This window comes from Saccostrea echinata, unplaced genomic scaffold, assembly GCF_033153115.1.
Source record: "Saccostrea echinata isolate AGI-Se365-2 ecotype Australia unplaced genomic scaffold, CSIRO_AGI_Sech_v1 ptg000029l, whole genome shotgun sequence".
Taxonomy (NCBI): domain Eukaryota; kingdom Metazoa; phylum Mollusca; class Bivalvia; order Ostreida; family Ostreidae; genus Saccostrea; species Saccostrea echinata.
In genome coordinates, this window is record NW_026889778.1 from 21,649,697 (window position 1) to 21,671,365 (window position 21,669).

The 21,669-nt window shown below is 33.0% G+C and overlaps 1 protein-coding gene across 1 annotated transcript; it reads left to right on the forward strand.

Annotated features, from left to right (window-relative positions):
• The first annotated feature begins 2,949 nt into the window (after nucleotides 1-2,949).
• Nucleotides 2,950-18,772, forward strand: LOC133195096 (uncharacterized). The gene is made up of 10 exons (XM_061330972.1): nucleotides 2,950-3,028; nucleotides 14,409-14,480; nucleotides 14,727-14,891; nucleotides 15,064-15,584; nucleotides 15,707-15,957; nucleotides 16,143-16,209; nucleotides 16,338-16,430; nucleotides 16,675-16,842; nucleotides 16,941-17,016; nucleotides 18,378-18,772. Exons 1-10 carry the CDS (start codon nucleotides 2,950-2,952, stop codon nucleotides 18,770-18,772), a joined length of 1,887 nt encoding a protein of 628 aa, XP_061186956.1.
• The last annotated feature ends 2,897 nt before the right edge of the window (nucleotides 18,773-21,669 follow it).

Here is a 21,669-nt window from a genome sequence, read left to right on the forward strand (position 1 = left end):
TGAGACACAAAATTAAAGGAATGTTCAAAATTTGATATTTCCTGTAATGATTTGTCAGCATGGTCAGTATAAATGTTTAAAATATGATCTAAGGAAGACTCATATTCCTCTGCTTCAGTGAGAGAATCACCCATTTCTAGCTAAGTAACAAGTGTTACATGCAACCTGAAGATGACTGGTATCTCTGATGTTACAAACATCAGATGCCAATCACAAACTGGATGCTGATAAGATTTTAGGGGCGTGAACACTCAGAGTAACTGTAGCCAGCTTTCTACTAAGATATTACAGATTTTGTACTGATACAAAATGTGGTCCATTTCCAAAGGAAAAAATAATGCATTGTTCATGAAACAGAATGGAAACATTGTAGGAAAAATTTGGGATATAGGTGTTGCAAACAATGCAGGATGTGTCAAGGTAATATTTTTTTCTTTATTCATTTGTTCAGTATTATTTATTGAATTTATTCCCATGGATTTCCATGAAATAGATAAATTGATAGATTTGCTTGTTTGTTTAATGCTTATTTGAAGGAAAAGTTATCTGTTTTAAAACATTACTAGAAAATATTTCACATTTTCTTCTAAAACAAATTGATTGAAGATGTATCATAATAAACTTTAAAGGTTATGATGAATGGCCATGATAAAATACTGCGCCTAGAAGATTTTGATTTGAGTGACAGTGATTTTTGTGGATTGTTTGCTGGGCATCTGACTGGACGAAGTGCATTTGTACAAAGATGGAAAACACTTCAAAATTCAGGTTTGTTAATCCCTTACTACATTTATAAATGGATAATGTAATCATATCTCAAGGAGCTTCAGACATTAATTACCACTATTTTAAAAATTGTTTTACTCTTCATAAATAATGTATTTCCCATTCTGGAATACATACTGTGCAATAATACATGCACTTGATTGTTAAAATTATGCCATCTGTCCTCGCCACAAAAACCAGGCACAGATCCGGGAATGTATTATGGATGGAGGGGGTCCATCCCAGTCAAAGAAAAAAAATCCAAGAAATTTCTTGACAAACAAAAAACAAAAAAAACCTAAACCCCAGATGTGAAAAACCTATTTAGCAGGGGGGTCGGTGGAAAGGGGGGGGGGGTAGCCATTCAATTCTACTTAAGCTTCATATGTATGAATTTTCATATCCACTTAACACGGGTTCACGTTTTTTTTTTTTTTTTTTTTTGGGGGGGGGGGGGAGGGGGATGGTCCAAGGTCATTTTAGTTGGATTAGTATATACATTTAAACTCTGCAAATTCCAGAGGGGGGACCCCTGACACCCCCCCCCCCCCCCCAATTAGATCCGTACATAAAAACTGTTGGTTTTATATCCGATATGTTTCAATTTCTAAATGTTATGCTTTTTTATTTTCTTGCTTGTATTGCAGATCTGTTTTAAAATGAATGATTTTCAACTTTATGTTATGAGTTCTAGCAATTTTGACCAGATTTAGTTATGAGGATTTAAAGTAAATTCATTTATGTTACACTTTTGTCTGAGAAAAGCTATAAAGCAATGTCATCCCCTTCTTTAAAATATAAATAGAAAGGATTACAAAAGGGGAATTTGAAGACATTGCTGTATAATAATCAATGATGAATTGCTCCACAGCTTTAAAGAAATAAAAATGTAATGACTGTCAAACAGAAAATTACTATAATTAGTTTTTCATTTTGCAACACTTTTACCACAAAACCGATTTAGGTACAGATGTATATAAAAGCCTTCAACTGATGTTATCAAAATAAATTGACAATGGTTTTACAGTTCCTTTGCAATATATAGGAGTATTTAGGAATCTGTACACGATTATTTAAATGATTTTTATACAAAAATTTAAATTAAATACACACTAGGGCTGGGTATTGGCTAGAAGTTTTGTATTGCGATATTTTGCGATATTTTTTTACTGTATTGCGATATGTATTGCAATATTTTCAACAAAAATTTAAGTGGAATTTTCTATTTCAACTTCCTTCTACATGTAAAATGTGTACATAACTATTATAAATAACCAATAAAAGTTACCCTGTTGATTGAATTACAGTTATGCAACTAAATACACCCAGCTTTTTGTCTTACTGTTTGGCGTGATCGCAAACCTTTCTGACAACTTTTCTTTATATTTTATGTTAGGATTCCTGAGTCCAAGCATTTTGCCGGTATTCAGTATTACAAAAAATGTATTGCAATACGATATTTTTTTGTCAACATACCGTAATACATGTATACCGGAATATTGGAATTATTGCCTAGCCCTACTACTCACACAATACCCATGCTCTAATGTATAGATCAGGATGACAGTAAAATGAGTCTCACAGAAAGTGAGAGTTTCATAATAAGTTCGTATATTCAGTTGCCCCTAAAATTTCCTAAAATTGGTAATGAACATACAGATAATTTCTGTAATTGTTATTTTTTTCTTTTACATATTGTCTAAATCTGTCTTGTTATACTATTCATAATGGGTTAGTTTGATACATGTTTAAGATTGACTTGAACATATTTTTATTGTGACAGTCTATAAACTTTACAACTGGGACTGGGTAAAAGTTCTAAAAAACTTAGAAATATATTTATTTAATTCATGCTTTCATAAGGATTTTGTAATTAGATGGTTTTTCACCTTATTTGCATTGAACAGATTTTATTGATAAGAAGTCAAATTGATTAGATTAATAGTTGTTCTTTCTGAAACCAACACATTAATTCAAAATTTTAATTGAAAGCTAGATCAAAGATTGAATTTAATTATATATTGATTTATTAATCCCAGATGCAATGAATAGTAACAAATATTAATTTTACACATTTATTGTGAAACAATGATTACATTTTGTGGCGACTATTTGTCACAATCTATTTATACATAGATGTAAATACCCCGGCGGAACCCAGGGAATCACTACCTGCCTACCGGGATGACCTCCCTAGATCCTTGGCGCGATAGCGCCCCCACAGGTGACTGTGGTGGGAACAGACCTCTTGGTACCAACAAGAGTGAGTGCCACATCAAATGAATGAATTCAAGTTCTGACTCGGGCCCTAACTCTATACCTGCCTCCCCTGGAATACAACAACAACATGGGGATAATACCCCCAGGGGTAGGCCCCAAAACTTGCCTTTGGTACCCACAAAGATCAAGCTGGTCCCTCAGGTACCGCTGAGGTAACCCCAAATTAATCCTCCCCAGTACTGAGGATAGATTACCCAGAGTTTTGAGCCAGACATGAGAGAATTCCTCATTCGTGGTAATCCCCGAATTCCGCCGCCCCCATCCCAGATTGTGACTTAAGAAACTTTACCATAATCCCAAAGCAAGAAAATTCTCAATATATATTTACAAGCTATACTTGCTTACAATACTTATTAAAAGTAACACTGTACAGTAACACTGTACGTAAACACATAATCATCAATGATCACCAATTTCACTGAAGTACTGATTATATATCACACCATAGAAATGTCCAATAAAACTCAGGATTGAATCATTTACATTGATTTCAACAGAAAATGTCCAATTGACACCAAATGGTCCCACCATATACATAATGACCACATCCTTTCTTTGCTAATGATACAACCGCTAGGTTGTTCCACATACACATCTCTTTCCATGTAAGAATAGGCTTCTGTCACTGAAATTACAGAAGAGAAAGCAGCAAAAATCTGTAAACATATTTTAGGGAAGGGTGGGTGGGTGAAATTTTGCAACATGTCTGCCCTTCTAGCTTTTTTGGTAGACTATGAAAATCGGGGTCATAAGGTGCTTGATTATATTGCGTCCTCTATTTAAAACTCATGGTCTCAATAATGTTTAACCACTACCAAGAACGCACGAGTTATCGCTCTTGCACTGGTATTAAAAGCATTTATCACAATATGGTGATAAATGCAATTAATCCCAGATGCAATGAATAGTAACAAATATTAATTTTACACATTTATTGTGAAACAATGATTACATTTTGTGGCGACTATTTGTCACAATCTATTTATACATAGATGTAAATACCCCGGCGGAACCCAGGGAATCACTACCTGCCTACCGGGATGACCTCCCTAGATCCTTGGCGCGATAGCGCCCCCACAGGTGACTGTGGTGGGAACAGACCTCTTGGTACCAACAAGAGTGAGTGCCACATCAAATGAATGAATTCAAGTTCTGACTCGGGCCCTAACTCTATACCTGCCTCCCCTGGAATACAACAACAACATGGGGATAATACCCCCAGGGGTAGGCCCCAAAACTTGCCTTTGGTACCCACAAAGATCAAGCTGGTCCCTCAGGTACCGCTGAGGTAACCCCAAATTAATCCTCCCCAGTACTGAGGATAGATTACCCAGAGTTTTGAGCCAGACATGAGAGAATTCCTCATTCGTGGTAATCCCCGAATTCCGCCAAATGAACTTGTCTATACAAGTTCACCCGCCACTAACGTGTTTGGTGTATACATGTTAATTTTTAATTCATTCCATTTCACCCACCTGACCTTTAAATTTCAAATTTTATAAGTGTTCATGTATAATAGACACTTGTTAGTTGTTCCATTTAATAAATCAAGACTCATCTTGGATTAAACTTATATCGGACCAAATAATTGACATACTTCGGACTAATAACTTGCAGCATAAGCAGGAACATTCCATACTATGAAACAATAATGATCCAGGCGAGGTGCCCCGGTCCTTGAAACCTTAATGTACCACCCAAGTGCATTTTAATTTATTCTAAATCAAAGAGTCAAATTCCTTCAATCTAATTTCCCTGACTCCAAACCCATTTTTTAAAAAATCAAATCGAGGGCTTTTTCCTCAAGGACCAATGATGTCACTTTGGGTAGCTCAGTATCCTATGAATGCCATTTCCCAGACTACACACAATCTACAAAAACTAAAATTTTTATATGGATAGATGTATAATACGTTTAAGCCAAAATTGAAATTGAGCTATAATATTTTAATTATACAAATCTCACACCAATGTTTGAGGCATGTATAGTTATGGATTCCACCCGCCCAATTGTTTAATAATTTGTTCAGGAATGCCCTATAATACTGCTGCTGAAAAGAGTGTGATCTAAAACAGTATTTGTTTATGTTACAGAAATGAATAGTATTGCAATTAGGGTTTGATAACTAATAACACGTTAGTCGTTAGGGGATTACCATTGAAATGTACCAAAAATTGGCCATGGCTAGGTGTACCAAGTTCAGACTCTATTGTTAATGATTTGTTCATCAATCTAGCTCAATGATGCCAATGTGACATTGTTGAAAAGGTGTGAATCAATTATTGAAACTTATCGTTTCCAATATTGACCTGAGATGCACGAGGACCCAAAGCCCAAAAATGAAGCCACTGTCAATGTAAAATAGAATCTGCAATTTAATTTGATATAATAACTAAGTAATGAACTCTGCTTAAATATAATAGTGAAATAAGTGATATTAATTACAAGTTTCTAACCAATAGTCTGACTTTAGCAGAATTGACTATTTGCACGACCGATTGCTTGTCAGTATGTAATAATATCCTGTTGTTAGCCAAAGGTACCTGAATAAACATTTATAGGTATCCCGGAATTTGGAAAAAATTGCATGTTATTAATACTCATATCATAATGGCATTTTTCTTATATTTTTTTCCAATCATTATATAACACATACCTGTAGTGTAAAAAGCATGTGCTATCGTTGGAAGACATCAAATATCACTTCATATTTCATATCATGGTTAACAAAGCAAGCTTGAAGGAATTCGATTTATCTAAAGATTTTTAAATACTTTTATGGGACACAAATGTCAACTTTTCCCAGTTTCTAGACTACGAAGAACTTGAGTTGCGTGAATAAAAATTGTTGCACGAAAAGATTGAATTTCAAGCTTAATTTGAGTCTTTTTGATTAAATGATCTTTTTTTTTTTTTTTTTTTTTAAAAAAGAATTATCCCTCTTGGCTGGGAGGCGGATATTCGATTACGAAAATCAGCTACATAACTTCATCTACTTTATTTTTAGTTATTTTTACTTAATTTGTGTTTAGCATTCTAGACACCTATCCTGGGATTGTTACATAGCTCAGTCAATGTATCTTGAGGTAAAACATAAGCATAGATATAACTGTCTCCATTCTATCCCTTAGAGTCAAACCTGATGAGAGTTGTCTTGTCATTAGATATTCCACGTTCAACACAAACCTAGTACAAAAAATCTAGCATATGTTTACAAATAGTGTCTCCCAATTTTCCTGTAAAAATAAAAATTCATCTATGTAATATACACTATGTAATAACATTATTAATAAAAATATTTCAGAGCTCTTAAAGACCAATGAAGGCACCAATAGAATTTCTTAATTAAATATACACTCCATGAAGTTTAATATCATTGGATATTTCTAAAATCTAAATCATTTAATGCCCAATCCATATTGGTAATATAATTCTAGCTAACCTTACAGCTACATTTATTTGCAATTTTGATACTTCACCGGATAAGAATAAATGACAGTGGAGTGTATTATAACTGTGTCAAAATTATATCATTTCTGTTCATATTTTAAATTCTGCTCTATAAATGCAAGGTGATTATATATGTAGAATTCCAAAAATATCTATATCATTGACAATTCTATAGATAAGAAACCTCTAGAAATCTCAACACTATATGAATATATGTATCTTATTCATTTTATGCAATATATTCAGTTAAACAAACCCAATATTTAGGGGAATAAATCCTTTGAAATAAAACCCCGACCATATAGGGGTACAACATCTTGTCTGAATTCAAACCCCGACCATATAGGGGTGCAACATCTTGTTTGACTTCAGCCCCGACCATATAGCCTAAGGGGTGAAAAATCCTGCTAAAATTAAACCCCGACCATATAGGGGTGCAGGATACTGTTTAAGTAAACTTCAACCATACATATGCAAAATCCTGCTAGAATTAAACCCCGACCATATAGGAGTGCAGGATATTGCTTAAGTAAACCCCGACCATATAGGGCTGCAGGGTCCTGCTAAAATTCAACCCCGACCATATAGGGGTCAGGATATTGCTTGAGTAAACCCCGACCATAGAAGAGTGCAAAACCTGCTATAAATCAAACCCGACCATATAGGAGTGCAAGATCCTGCTAAAACTAAACCCCGACCATATAAGGGTGTAAAATCCTGCTAAAACTAAAAATTTATGGTTATTCTTAAATAAGCTGTTAATAAATAATACACAGGACCCAATTAAACAACCCCAACTTTACAGGGGTGTCATAAATGTATAAATTAAATGATATAATATTTATATGGCTATATGCATCATTATATTAGATTGCATTAAATCACCACTGCATATGTGGATTTTGAAAATAAACAGATGAAAATTGAACAATGTATCGTTAGACTAAATATAAATGCTGCACAAACATGTACCCACCATTATTGATAGACTTTATCAAGGAAACAATAACAGCTCTCAAATTATTATAATTTTCCTTATTTCCCTGATTATTCAAATGAACCCCATCCACAAGAAATACCATCCTATGATAAACCAGATAGGCGAAAGAATGCTGCTCCCTCTACATTCTGCAAGTAATAGGACATGCGTCTATTTAATTCAACAACTCTCTTGCACTCTGTGTCCACATGAAACCTGATACGTCTTGTCGGGGGAATTCTATGCAATGTCTGAAGCACCACTACTTTTTTTACATCTTCCGCATCACGGAGTTAAATTACAAAGTCCGCAAGTTCATGAAAAATGTCTTCCACTGATGTGTTTCTCCGACACAAATCGTTTGATACAGCTTGTAACAAAACAACATCTGGATGCAAGTATCTTACGTAACGAGTGCCTTGCGCACGAATTTGAGCCAGTGACGCTCCCCCATAACCTAAATAGAAAATCTGTAGCTCCTCTGAATTAAGATTTAAATTCGGCGTCACCCGATGGTCAGAACTAGTTGATACAAACAAAGTTCTCAAATCTGCGTATAAATGAATGCCCCAGAATAAGGACTTTCAATGTCATTCTATCCACAGCATCAGCGCGTGATGTACAGTCACAGATACCACAAAGTGCAACGATCATAAATTCAAGCCTTTATAATTAGGGGCATCATGTTATTGTTCGCATAAATTACTTACAGTGTCTATAAACCGTATCCTTGGAACAGAATAATGCACAAAAATGGAAATAATTTTGCTGAACGGTGGGTCAAAACATTTTCCTTCCAAAGTGTGCAGACTAGAGATGAAATTTTGCAACATGTCTGCCCTTCTAGCTTTTTTGGTAGACTATGAAAATCGGGGTCATAAGGTGCTTGATTATATTGCGTCCTCTATTTAAAACTCATGGTCTCAATAATGTTTAACCACTACCAAGAACGCACGAGTTATCGCTCTTGCACTGGTATTAAAAGCATTTATCACAATATGGTGATAAATGCAATAATGTTATATATTGATTTCTCTATTAAGAAAAAGGACTAAAATATTTCAAACAATTTAAAAAATCGATTTCCCCCAAAGTATTTTCATTAGGTTTAACAAAACAAAGAGAAATGGAAACCAATACCGACAAAGATTCTCACGAGTGAATATACCAGATGGATGTGGTTTTCAACAGAATCTAAAGATAAAAATAAAAATAATAAACAGATCACCAACACTGTGATCATGAGAAGGCACTAGTAAATTTATATTCTTCTTTTGACTGGTCCAGGGTCAAACACTCTCAGATGTTTATTGTGGTAATTAAGTTTACACTATAGTCTTGAATGTCTTCATCAATAATACAAATTTCAAATTAATTTTATACTCATTTTAATTCAGATTTTGTTTTTATTCGCAATTAGTTATTAAACTGAGCTGGACAACATTTATTTCTACATAATATCAAACAATTATACATTCTTCCAGACATATCTGTAACTTAATTATTGTTAAAATCTTTTGCCAATGTTGATAAACATAAAGATTTTTTTTTTTATATAACGAGTTAATTGAAGTCAAAATTTATTTTCTTTTTTTTAATGGATATCCAATGTTATCTCAAAATAAGAAACACTTCATTTTTATATTAAAAAACGAGCTCAGAATTTGGTCATAGAAAACTCCACTAATTAAATCTTTCTTTGAGGAAACATTCACTTGATAAGATAAATACAGTATCTCTTTTAATCTCAAATCCCCGGTCATATTTCATCCCTGCTTTATAATTGTTGGACATAGTGAATTATCCCTGCTTTAAATTAGCGAGTTGAAACCCATTAACTGCCTCGCTTGAACAAATCATTTAGAGCTATCATCCATTCTCTACTCACAGACATGTCTAGCTGAGATAATAATTGCACTGGGATTTGATGAGGTGCTATAAGACCAATTTAACTGCATGGAATGGCCAATCTATTCTGGGCGGATCTAGTTATTTTTACTTGGAAGGGTTGGTCTTCACTTTAAAAGGTTATCAAACTGTCAAAATACAGAATATTTATAGGTTTAAAAGTTTTTGTAAAATGTGCTTTATAAATAATAATTAATTTTATTACAATGTATATCAGTAATGATCCTCTAATAAAACTAATGTCCAAATAACTGAATCTCACTTTCCTTCTCAATGACAGTGTAGTGTAGGGTGATGCCACTAGAATTCCATCGGCATCAAGAGTTTTTGACTGGCCTAGATGGCCGAGCGGTCCTAGCGCGCTGTTCATGTGCTTCTAGGAAACAGGTTCCATAGGTCGAGAGTTCAACCCCGGGTTTGGGGGTATGGGGATATCTTTATAAAAGTTAATATATAATATATGACACTATGAAATAACCTATTTTATGTTATTTAGAATCAAAGAATTATCAAGCTGCATAAAATAATTCTATTTTGTCTGCAAACTGGAAGTCTCAAAATCCATATATATATACATATATATATGATGCAAACTTTTCAGTCTATAGGTTCAAAGAGTAATCTTCCCAAACGCTCAGGAATGAAACTCCCTTACTGCTAAGGGACAGCTGTTAACCTCAAAATATTTTGTAATTATTAACATAATCAAAAAATACACCATTTATTTAAAAAAAAATATACATCTGTTAATTAATAAAAATATACAGAGTATCGAAAGCTACATATTTTAACACTGACAAAATATTTCACCTATAGAAGTGCCAAAATTGCATAAATCTGTATTTTTCACCTAATTAATAACATCAAATCTTATGATGTACTGCTCTTTTCAAAGTATTATATAACGATCGAGTCAAGTTTTTCTGTAGTGTTCAAAGTATTTTTTTGTTTCTTTAGTTTTAAATTTGTTATAGTGATTTTATATTGTGCTTCAAAATATTTTTTCAGCATCATTTGTTTCCTTTCTTTTTGAAATACACTGTTGGGTCACATAATAATGCATAAAAAAAATTCCCCTTTCAAAGACATTTTTACATAATATCTGAATTCTTTTTGGCCAATTAATAACACTATCATAATTTTTAAGAAACTCACTTTGTTAATGCTCAAAGTTTATAATTTGTTATCATTTATTGACAAACTGACTATTTTAAACAGAATTGAAGGAACATTTCTTTGGAATCATTTGACGGGGAATTGACTATTCTTAGCAAAAACCGAGTGAACATTACTTTTAGGTACTGGTATTATATCAATTAAAGCTGTGAAGATTTTATGGCTTTGCTGTTTGGGATGACAGAAGTAAAATGTTTCAATATCAATCAGCATCTGTAATGAAATCAAATTGGATATGTATGTCCCGACCCTTCTGATCACTTAAAAAGTTACACTATTACAGTATTTTGGAATTCAAGATCGGGTCTATCAATTGCAAAATTATCAAAATTAATTTGATATATTATCAAATCATATTTTTTTAAAAATATTTCTAAACAAATTGCTGGGTGTCATGACTCAGATAAGAAGTGATTGTTATAGACAAAAAAATATATATACAATGATTTCATATTTTTGATGTTTTTAGATTGACCATCTTTCATAAAAATACATTTTTCTTACGAGTCAGTATTTATCTACAACCCGTGCGTACATGTTATTGTATCTGAATTATCTCATATTGAACAGTTGTTAATTATTTCAATCTTCTGACTTTTGTTTCAACTTAAGCTTAAATTAGATGGATAATATCTTAATTAATAATGTATACTTCAGCCTTATTCATAGTCTGTCCTTTAAAACTTTTAAGATTTTGGAATTTCCAGTTATAGTCATATATTTTCTTGTTGTTATATATAACTTTTGCAATTCATGATGTCAGTTTGCAAATTCTTAATATTTTATGTTATCACTGAAGTAAAATTAGACTTTTCAATGAAACTATTATTATCTTATATAAGATTGAATTTTTCTACAGACAAACCCTTTTGAGACTACCATATTTAAATGTTCAGATGCAACCGTTTGTATCGGACAGGGATGGGCATGATAACTGAAAAATGTAATCGATTAATAATCAATTACTTAGAGGAATTTTGTGTAATCGATTATTAATCAATTACACTCATTTTTCCTGTAATCGATTACTTTGGAAGATGTAATCGATTAATAATCGATTACTTCCAAGTTTTTATCCCGGCCTTCAAATATCAAAGAAAAAAATATTTAAATGGTAATGTTGTTGATATCCACTGAAGTTTGAATGTGTTCCTGCAGTTTCAGTGCAGATTCTTTTAAGGATTTATTCTGGCTAACATTCTCACTAAATGCCCAAATGAGGGATTCTCTACCATGGAAAGTGGGGGCATGATTCCTACAATAAAATATGCCAAGGAATTAATTATTTCTTTTAACCTTGGATCTAAACTCCCATATTTATTGACTTGTTTCAAAAATTATTTAATATTTTATTGTGAATTACTTCATTAGAAGTATTCGGGCTGACAGTACACATTAAATATTCCTGTATGTGTCTTCTTACAAAAAAAAAAAAAAAATAAGTAAATTAGAACTCTTAGTAATAAACATGTAAATTAAATGTGTCTTTAAGTAATTAAACTAATAGCACAATTTCATTCTGTATTGAAATTGGTGTTTTGAGAGCTATTAATTGTTTTAGTAATACCGGGATTGTTTGTCTATGAATTATAAAAGTTAAACTCAGTTTACACCTCATTATCTGCAAATCAGGGATGTCTCAGTCAATTAATTAGCCAATTAAGATAAGCAAACACAGTGACACGTACTCCCTCTCTTACAGACACTTATAAACTCTCACTGATATAAAAGCAACCTTACAATTTTGAATGAGAACATGAGAATGATTTTGCAAATTTTAAAGTTACTAAAACACAAGTTTGAAGTTGTTTAAACATTTTCAGATATGAATAAGTATTTCCATCTTCTTTTTTTCAAGTACAATGTAGTTTATTTACTTAATTATTTATATTTAATACAGCACTTAAATCTGTTTTTGCTATTTTTAATTGTCTATTACAAGACAAAGTTTTTCAACATCTGAAATATGAAAAAGGACATGCAGCAGGAGGACAGTGGGTCAAATGTAAAGTGCATACGAAAAATCTGTAAATTTTATTAATAAATGGTTGAAATACACTTCTGAATTATTTAATACTAGACCAGTAGGTTTATAATGCAAATTTTATTGAGAACATTATTAAACTTATGATATAGGTAATCCAAACATTACACTAGTTGGTTTATATTTGATATTTATGTGTGACTGACTGGAAATAATTCTCCAAAATAACATCCATTTACGTATAAAATAATCGAAAGTAATCGAAAAAGTAATTATAATTACATTGAAAATTTTAGCTGTAATTGATTAAATAACGATTACAAGTAATTGAAAATCTCTTCGATTACAGATTACTGTCGATTACTTGCAAAAAAGTAATCATTACAATCGATTACGATTACCCGATTACGATTACCCCATCCCTGATATCGGATACAGTGATATTATAGCAGATGGTGTATAGGGAACTTATACTGCCTCGCTAGTGAGGTTTCAGGCAAGTTAATCAGTGGCGAGCCTGTATAACACTTGGATGGGTGACCGCTTCTCATTCCAAAATCAAATGACCTTGAACATTGAAAAGTTATCTACATTAAAAAAAGAGTGACAAAATATTTTTCAGACCTCGCAGGTAGGTTAAGGCTTCCCGAAGAATATGACAGTGCACTCTGTGCCTTCACATCTCTGAACTACCAAAATATGACATCATAATGGAAAATGACGTCAGGTCACTGCAAACTTGAGGTGTTATGACGGGGAGAGTGTCATGAACTTTACGCTTTATTTCAAACTGCTTGTAAAATGCTAGATAGATATTGCAAAATTCACGGGTCGTTAAAGGTTTTTTAAGTCTTATATGTCCGAATATTTTAAAAATACACCGCTTACCTACCCTTGATTGAAATTTATCATGTTCAAAATGCTCATGAAAAATATACTTTTGAAATGTACTCTCTTTTATACCCGTGGTTGGAGGTAGAATTTATTTTGTGTGTATAAAAGAGTCTGGCGCAGGTGATTATTGAGGATTAATCTGAGAATTTTTGTGGAAATCTGTAAGAAGAGGTTGATCTCTAACTGAATCTTGCTTGGGAAAAATGTGTGTTGGCTTTGTTTTGATACAGATTACGATATTGTGTGGAAAATACCCTCAAATTTGTAGGTAAGTTGAATTTCTCAGGAAATATTTTGTACCCAAGTAATACTAAGACTTTTCCCAAGCACATTTCGGATACACAAGGATACGATGAGTTTATTTATATAACAAAATGTTAATAGTTATTGTGTTAATCAGCTGCGCCGAAGCGATTTATATGAAACACTTCCAAGAATTATAAATGACCGTCACGTGATCAACAAAGTCATGTGATATCATAACAAATATGCTAATATATAGCCGAGGAAACCCTTTATATAAATTGGAAGTACTAAAGTTCAATACTTATAAATCAAAACCAAAACCGACCTCGCAATGACATATTATGTTTTGAGCGCATTTTACAGCTTCGGGAAGCCTTAACATAGCTGCGCTTTTTTTAATTATTTGCTTTTTAAATAATTTATTAGTTAAACCATTAAAATTTAATGAGGTAATTTTACTTGTGTTTGCAAAAGTTCAAAATAAAGACTTGTTTGATACAATTAGTCTGGTTGTATTTTCATTGTATTTATAACTTTTACTTCTCTCTGTTATAACTTACACTTCACTTCCTAGTACAACCATTTACAAAGTAATGAATTGAGAGAAAGAATAAATGATGATTTCGTGACAGACTTTTTTTCAAAAGCACATATGCAAAACATATTTAAATGCACTTCTCTAAATCTTCAAATATGTTCATTGAATTTTTCTTTTCTTTTTCCAGATCCTAAAAAACCAACTGATAGCTCTCCAATAAGAAAAGATTCTACTGAAGTGAATGAAAGCAGCAACAGTGGTATGTGTATTTTAAATCATGAAAATAAGTGCAGTTAAGTATACATTGTACAATTATCGGTGCAAATTATTCCTCATTTAAACCCTTCAATTTTTTCCTTTCAAGACAACACTCACACCGTCCCTTACACACACACACACACCCTCACACACACACACACATGAACACACTAAATGCTGCAAATCCTGAGGTTCAATATATTTTAACAAGCTTTAATTACTAAGCAGAACATTTTTTTTGTTTAAGTTTCATCTGAGGAACAGAATGTTATGACAAAGAAAATTTCAAATGAAGACACAAATGTCTTGCAAGAAAACACTTCAAATGAAGAAACAAATGTCTTGCCAGAGGAAACTTCAGCAGAAGTTACCAATAAAGAAACTATAGAAGGAATTCACGAAAAGTTTAAAGGTAAAAAAAGAAATCAATGATTTTTCATTGATCACTAAAATTGATTCTGTATTATGGCAGAGATAATTTTATTGCTTAGAATTTAATTTGCTTAGAATTTTGATTTATGATATGTATATTGCGGAATCATTTAGACAGCACTTTGAACAATCAATAAAATTTGATTTTATAGGCTATAAAGAACTACCAGTGGAGCACTTAGTTCAACCTGATTTCATCAACCTACTTAGAGAGCCAGACAAAAAGCATGTTAAAGAACTGGAAGAGGAATTTCTTTTAAGACCACATAATTACTTTCAGTTGATGGTTGTCAACATCTGTGGCGATTTTGATACCAACTACGATAAATGCCATCTAGAAGTTATTGGAGGCAACCACTCTCGACAAGCACTCCAAAACTTATTAAAAAGGGATGATGTAACGAACAAATCCCCATTTGAATTGAGAATGTGCCTTATATACCAAGATCTTAGCCCTGATGAGGCAAAGTACATTGCCAATCAGCACAATGAAGTTAGAAAATTGGGAAGTGATTTGGATTTGGTCAACAGGGCGACCTTTTTTAGGTATGCTTTGTTCGAAAAATCTGGAATGAAGTCTGCCCCTGAGACAATCGCCACTCAAACACCAACAGCTAAAGATGTAATTAGAAAATGGAAAAAAGGATTAGAAATATGCATGGGATCAATCAGTGTAGGTTATTCCATTATTACTTCTTAATACTAATCAGTAACAAAACATTTTAAGTCAACAAGTAATGTTAATTGTATTAAAGAAATTAAAGTGTGTATTTTAATTTTTTTAATCATTTACAGAGGAAAACACTAAACAACAGATTTGGATTCGAAATGCGGTTAGCTCAGCTTCCAAGTGAAGTCTGGGAAACATTTCTTAAATGTGTCGAAAAACTAAAGCGGGAAAGAAAGATAGCGAAAGTGAGCGGAAGGCTTCTGAAGCCAGTGGATGGAGTGAAAGACACCGTCCTCCTAAACACATTTCTTCAGAAGTATATTGAGGGTGAAATCAATTTTAAGGAGTTGACTGTTCTTTGCAACAGGTCAAAAAAGTACGTATATGAGTATATATATAAAAAGTATGTATATATATATATATATATATATATATATATATATATATATATATATATATATATATATATATATATATATCAAAAATATTTGAATTGTGAAATGAATTTAAATTGCTATTTTTAAACATAATACATGCACCTATTAACCTCTACTTTTCTAGCTGCGATGAAGATAGTTCTTTAAACACAGAACCTGAGAAGTCATCTGATTTGCAAGTGGAAGAAGAGGTATTATAATTTTATATATCTAAAATATCTTTGACTAGGGAAAGGTGGACCACTTTCAAAATAATGCAAAACAAACAACAGAAATTATCAAGTGCTCAAACTAATTTAGCAAAATTTATCAATTTTAGGCAATGAATCAGACCCAGGAACTGGATCAAGTTGATAAAAATCAAGAAGATGAAGACTCGGTCAACTACAAAATCATGTACATAGCATTGAAGGTAAATCGTCCATTTACTAAAATCATCTGGATATTCATGATGAAGTGCTAGTGAAATTCAGATGAAATCTCTTTTATTTGTCCAAAATTGTTTTCAGATAATTGTTATTTCAATATCTGCTTAGACCATCATTATAGTAACAATTTTTGTTTTCATTATTCTAAAACCATAAGCCAACTTGAAGTTCAAGTGTCAATGTAAGATATGACAATTAAATGTGTTGCATATTGTGTATTCATAATAGGAAAGAGAAGCCAAACACTGTGAGGAGATCAATGATCTAAAAATGAAAACGAAGAAACTGGAGGATAAAATAGAACTGATTTCAGTGGAGAAAAATAAAATAAAAGAGGAACTTTCAGAGAGAAATGCAAAAGCAGAACAACATTTACATGAAATAATTTCACTGAGGGCAAGTTCTTTTTTTCCAGATTAAAAAATAACAAAATATGAATATTAATGCATCAAAAGTAATCTGAAAAAAAAAATTATATGTATTTTGTTTCACAGGAAAAATTAAATAAAGCTACAAAGGAGTGCAGAATGATGAAAGAAATGCAAGAAAAATCTTGCAGCAAAAGGAAGAGTGACAGAGGTAATTTCAAAATGTCAATGCCAAATGTCTACATAAGAATGCTAAATGTCTGGTACTCATCTCCTGAGCAGCCTGGAGACAAACTGTTGCTACTGATCTATAGAGTAGGCATGTTAATTTCACAATGATGACCTGACTGAATCATTGGGGGCTTTATTTGAGAGATAGAATATGCTTGTACACTCACATATGATAATTTAGGTATGACACCTCAATAGACAATCTGAAAAATAACAACTTAATTTAACCAAAACTGAGAAATCCCTCCATCTTGCTAATAGGTTATAAGACTTCTTTTAGGTCACCTGAACTGATCACCTTTTGTCTGTCTTCCGTCCGTCCGTCCAAAAAAGTTCTTTACAAACTGTAGCTTTGTTCAAATGATGGCCCCAAGATAGGGTGGGGTTACAATGGTGTATCAAAGTTTTACATACGAATATGTAGGAAATCTTTACGAAAAATGAACTCTAGATAGGCAATCAACCAAATTACTTGTTAGAGCCATTAATTTGAAAAAAAAATTGCTAAAACAAAAAAGCCTGATGTTTAGTCATACTGATATGGAAGCATCCTCAGACAGTGTAGATTCAAGTTTGTTCAATTCATTTCCCCCGGGATAAGGTGCGACCACATTGGGGGGTCAAAGTTTTACACAATATATAGGTAAATTTCTTCTCTAGAACAACAATACCATGTTTAGTCATACTGATTTGGAAGCATCCTCAGATATTACAATGTAATTCAAATTTGTTCAAAATCATAACCCCTGGGAATAGGGTTAGGCTACAGTGGGGTATCAAAGTTTTACCTAGGAATATATAGGGAAAGGTCTTTAAAAATCTTATTCACAAGAACAGCAAAGCCATTATTAGTCATATTGATAATGATGCATCCTTAGGAAGTGCATAATAAAAAAAAATGGGTGATGAAAAACACCAGGGCCATATAGACCCAGGTGAGCATTGTGACCCATGGCCTCTTGATGTTTTTTAGGCATATACTGAATATGTTTAACAACCATCCATTCTTCTTGAAGGTAATGCTGATTAATAATTGCAGTTGTGTCAAGCGAAATGGTATATGAAATGAGAAGAGGACAATTTTCACAAGTCTAGATTGGCCCCCTACCTCTTCTGGAATTATTAACTTCCTTAAAATCTGGTTCATATCTCCAATTTAACCAAAACAAGTTTAATATTTTGTTGAAGACCAACTGAATTATGCAAATGAAACTTTATGCAGGATTGATCTGCATTTCAATTCTGAAACTGTCTGATATTTTGAAAACGATTCAGTTTACCTCCTTCAACCCTTACTGTTATACTGTAATAGATTCAATTTTAACAATTTAGAGTTAAAATGTCAATTTCATAATACAGATTCCACAGAAGATCTGGACATTCCACCACCAAAGAAAAGCGCTCTCAAGCCAGATCAGTGGGATTTCAAAGAGGGTCATGAAGATGTTAAAAAGAATATGGTTGTGGCCATTAAGCCAATCAGAAAGAGGGATATCATCGATGGGGAACCTTGGTTGGCACTTGTCAATGAAGTCGCGAAATCTAAATTGAAGGTTTCTTGGCTAACAGGAAGTTACAATTCCACATGGGAACTCAACCCTGAATTTCTTGGATGTGACCCAGATGTTGTCCAGAACACACGTGTTGCCTGCAGATTTAATTTCATTCCAGAGAAAGTTCTGCCTGAATATATCATAGATAAGCTCAAAGCAATCTTTAAGAACTAATGCCACATTGGTAACTGTGTGTGTTGCCTCACAGTGGACGAAAAATGTGTGTTTCTGCTTGTCTGTCTGCAGCTATGGGGAGTTATTTTATTGCTTTTTTATAAAGTTATATATCTTAAAATGTAGTACATTTATAATAATAAGGAATATAAGCCTGCAATAACTTTTTCTCACTGTACTTGTGTCATTGAAAACTTATCAATATTATTTTTTTAGTACAAGTAATATTACTCTAACAGTTTTTTTTACAACTATTATATGTGTTTCAAACTTGTTTCTACTGATTAGAGCTAGTATATGTATATGTCACTTTTGTTTGTTTTCCTTTTCTGTGAAAACTGTCTTTTTTTCCCCTTAAACATAGGAAGTTCAATCAGTGTATGGGAGTGCCTTTATTGTCATAAACGGGCACATTTTGTTCTCTGTGTATATTTAGGCATTTGAGTAATAAGGAATTCCAATACAGTATTTGAAAAACCAAGAACTTTAATGTATCTTTTCTTCTGTAAATTGATAAGTATAAGAACCTAATATACAACACTGTTATCATGAAAAGAAATGAAAACTGAAAATGCTTTCGAAAACAGATGACTTTTACACCAATCAGAAGATTGGTTCAAATTTAAAATGTTTGTTTGTTTGTTGTTTAACGTCCCTCCTGAGAATAGAATATTTCACTCATATGGAGACGCCACCACTTGCTGGTGGAGAGCTGCAAAATTTTTACCTATACTCGGCACTCAGGGCCATTGTGCATCGAGGGATCTTTTTCGTGCCAGCACCTACTGCGACACGGGACCTCGGGTTAATACGGTCTCATTCGAAGGACGGGTCTCCTCTTTCCACAGTGGGATTCGAACCCACTACTTAAGGATCAACTCCTTACTTCGCGACTCTAGAGCAGATGCTCTACCACTGCGCCATGCAGCGACTTTAAAATATGAAAGTTAAAACGTTCTTCAATTGCTTAGTTAATGAAAGGTAATATGTTCTCGGTTAGTTTTGCTATTCCAAGGTTTTGCCATTCCAAGTTTTTTCAATGTTTAGCATCCGTGGATGGATTGATTATGAGCTTATGAAATTAAAAACAAACACACAAATTAAAATCAACGAAAAATATTTTAAACACAATTTTACTCTTTTGCTATAGGCAACTCTCTCTTTTAAGTGGTGTACCAAAATTTTTATGTATCAATAAACTAGTAGTTTAACTTGGTTACAATGCAAGGAGAATTCTCATATGATGATAAAAAATTCTAGAATTGTGCTTAAAATGTTGTGTTTTTTTCCCATTTGTTTTGTGTGTCATTTCCGGATAGAAAGATAGGTTTTCGAATTTAAGGTGGACGCAGACAGAGAGAAAACTTGGAATGGCCTTAGCTTTCTTTTTGATATGAGGAAATTTGATGCTTCTCGCTTATTTTGCTTAGATTTCAGTCCAACTGAAAAGAGGAATGTTCCTCATATTCTTTGTATAGATCTCAGCCAGAATAAAAAGAGTTCCTTGGATGTTTTAATTTTGGTCAGATTGAAATGGGGAACACGACTCAAATTCTTTTGCAGATTTGAAATGAAATATATTGTACAGATGTCTGCGAGACTATAAAGGAGGAACTTCCTCAAAATCTGTTCATAGATTTCGGCACTGAAAAAAGGAACTTCCTTAGATGTATTGTAAATCTTGGAGTCTGAATAAAAAGAGAGGAACGTTCCCTAAATGTTTTGTAAATCTTAGAGTCTGAATAAAAAGAGAGGAACGTTCCCCAAATGTTTTGTAAATCTTAGAGTCTGAATAAAAAGAGAGGAACGTTCCCCAAATGTTTTGTAAATCTTAGAGTCTGAATAAAAAGAGAGGAACGTTCCCCAAATGTTTTGTAAATCTTAGAGTCTGAATAAAAAAGAGGAACGTTCCCCCAATGTTTTGTAAATCTTAGAGTCTAAATAAAAAGAGAGGAACGTTCCCCAAATGTTTTGTAAATCTTAGAGTCTGAATAAAAAAAGAGGAACGTTCCCCAAATGTTTTGTAAATCTTAGAGTCGAAATAAAAAGAGAGGAACGTTCCCTAAATGTTTTTTAAATCTTAGAGTCTGAATAAAAAGAGAGGAACGTTCCCCAAATGTTATGAAAATCTTAAAGTCAGACTAAAAGGAGGATCGTTCCTCAGATCTATCATGCAGGTTTAGCCAAATGAAAGGGGGAAGGGAACGTTCCTCGGATGCCTTGCATAGCTTTCAATGCATTGAAAAGAGGAACGTTCCTCAAATGCTTTGTACAGCTTTCAAGCATACTGAAATATTGCTGCAATCTTTTGGACAGCTTTCATGTATTCTGAAAAGAGGAACGTTCCTCAAATTTTCTATGAAGTAATTTCAATCAAAATTGATAAGGGAAATTTTCTGAGTAACAGAAAAATTCAATAAGAAGTGTTTTGGATGAATTCATTATTTTCAGTGTCTTTGTAATGCTTTTAGAAGTCAAAGACTGAGGAACGTTCCTTATACCTTGACTTTTGAAAGCTTATCCTTTGCTTGTTGCACTGAAAATGACTGCAGATATGAAAAATTGGGTCAAAAAAAGGGAATTTTGATTTTCCCTTTTATTTTTGGATTGTGTTCTTTGTCCTTACTTAGGCAATGCAATAGGCAGACCCCATGGAACTCCGTCAACCGTACCATGATTGCAAAAAATGCACATCGTCTGTAAATACCGAAAAACGATGTGTATAACTTAAGTGCAGCAAATGGTTCGAAAAGATGTGTTGAAAAACATGTCGTCATCAATATGTACGTGTTTTCGACTTTTTACCACTTTCCCTACGTGACGTCATACATGTCACGGTTGAGTAATTTTGAACACTGATTTTAATGCACAGTAACCAAGATATCCCTCTGACCAAT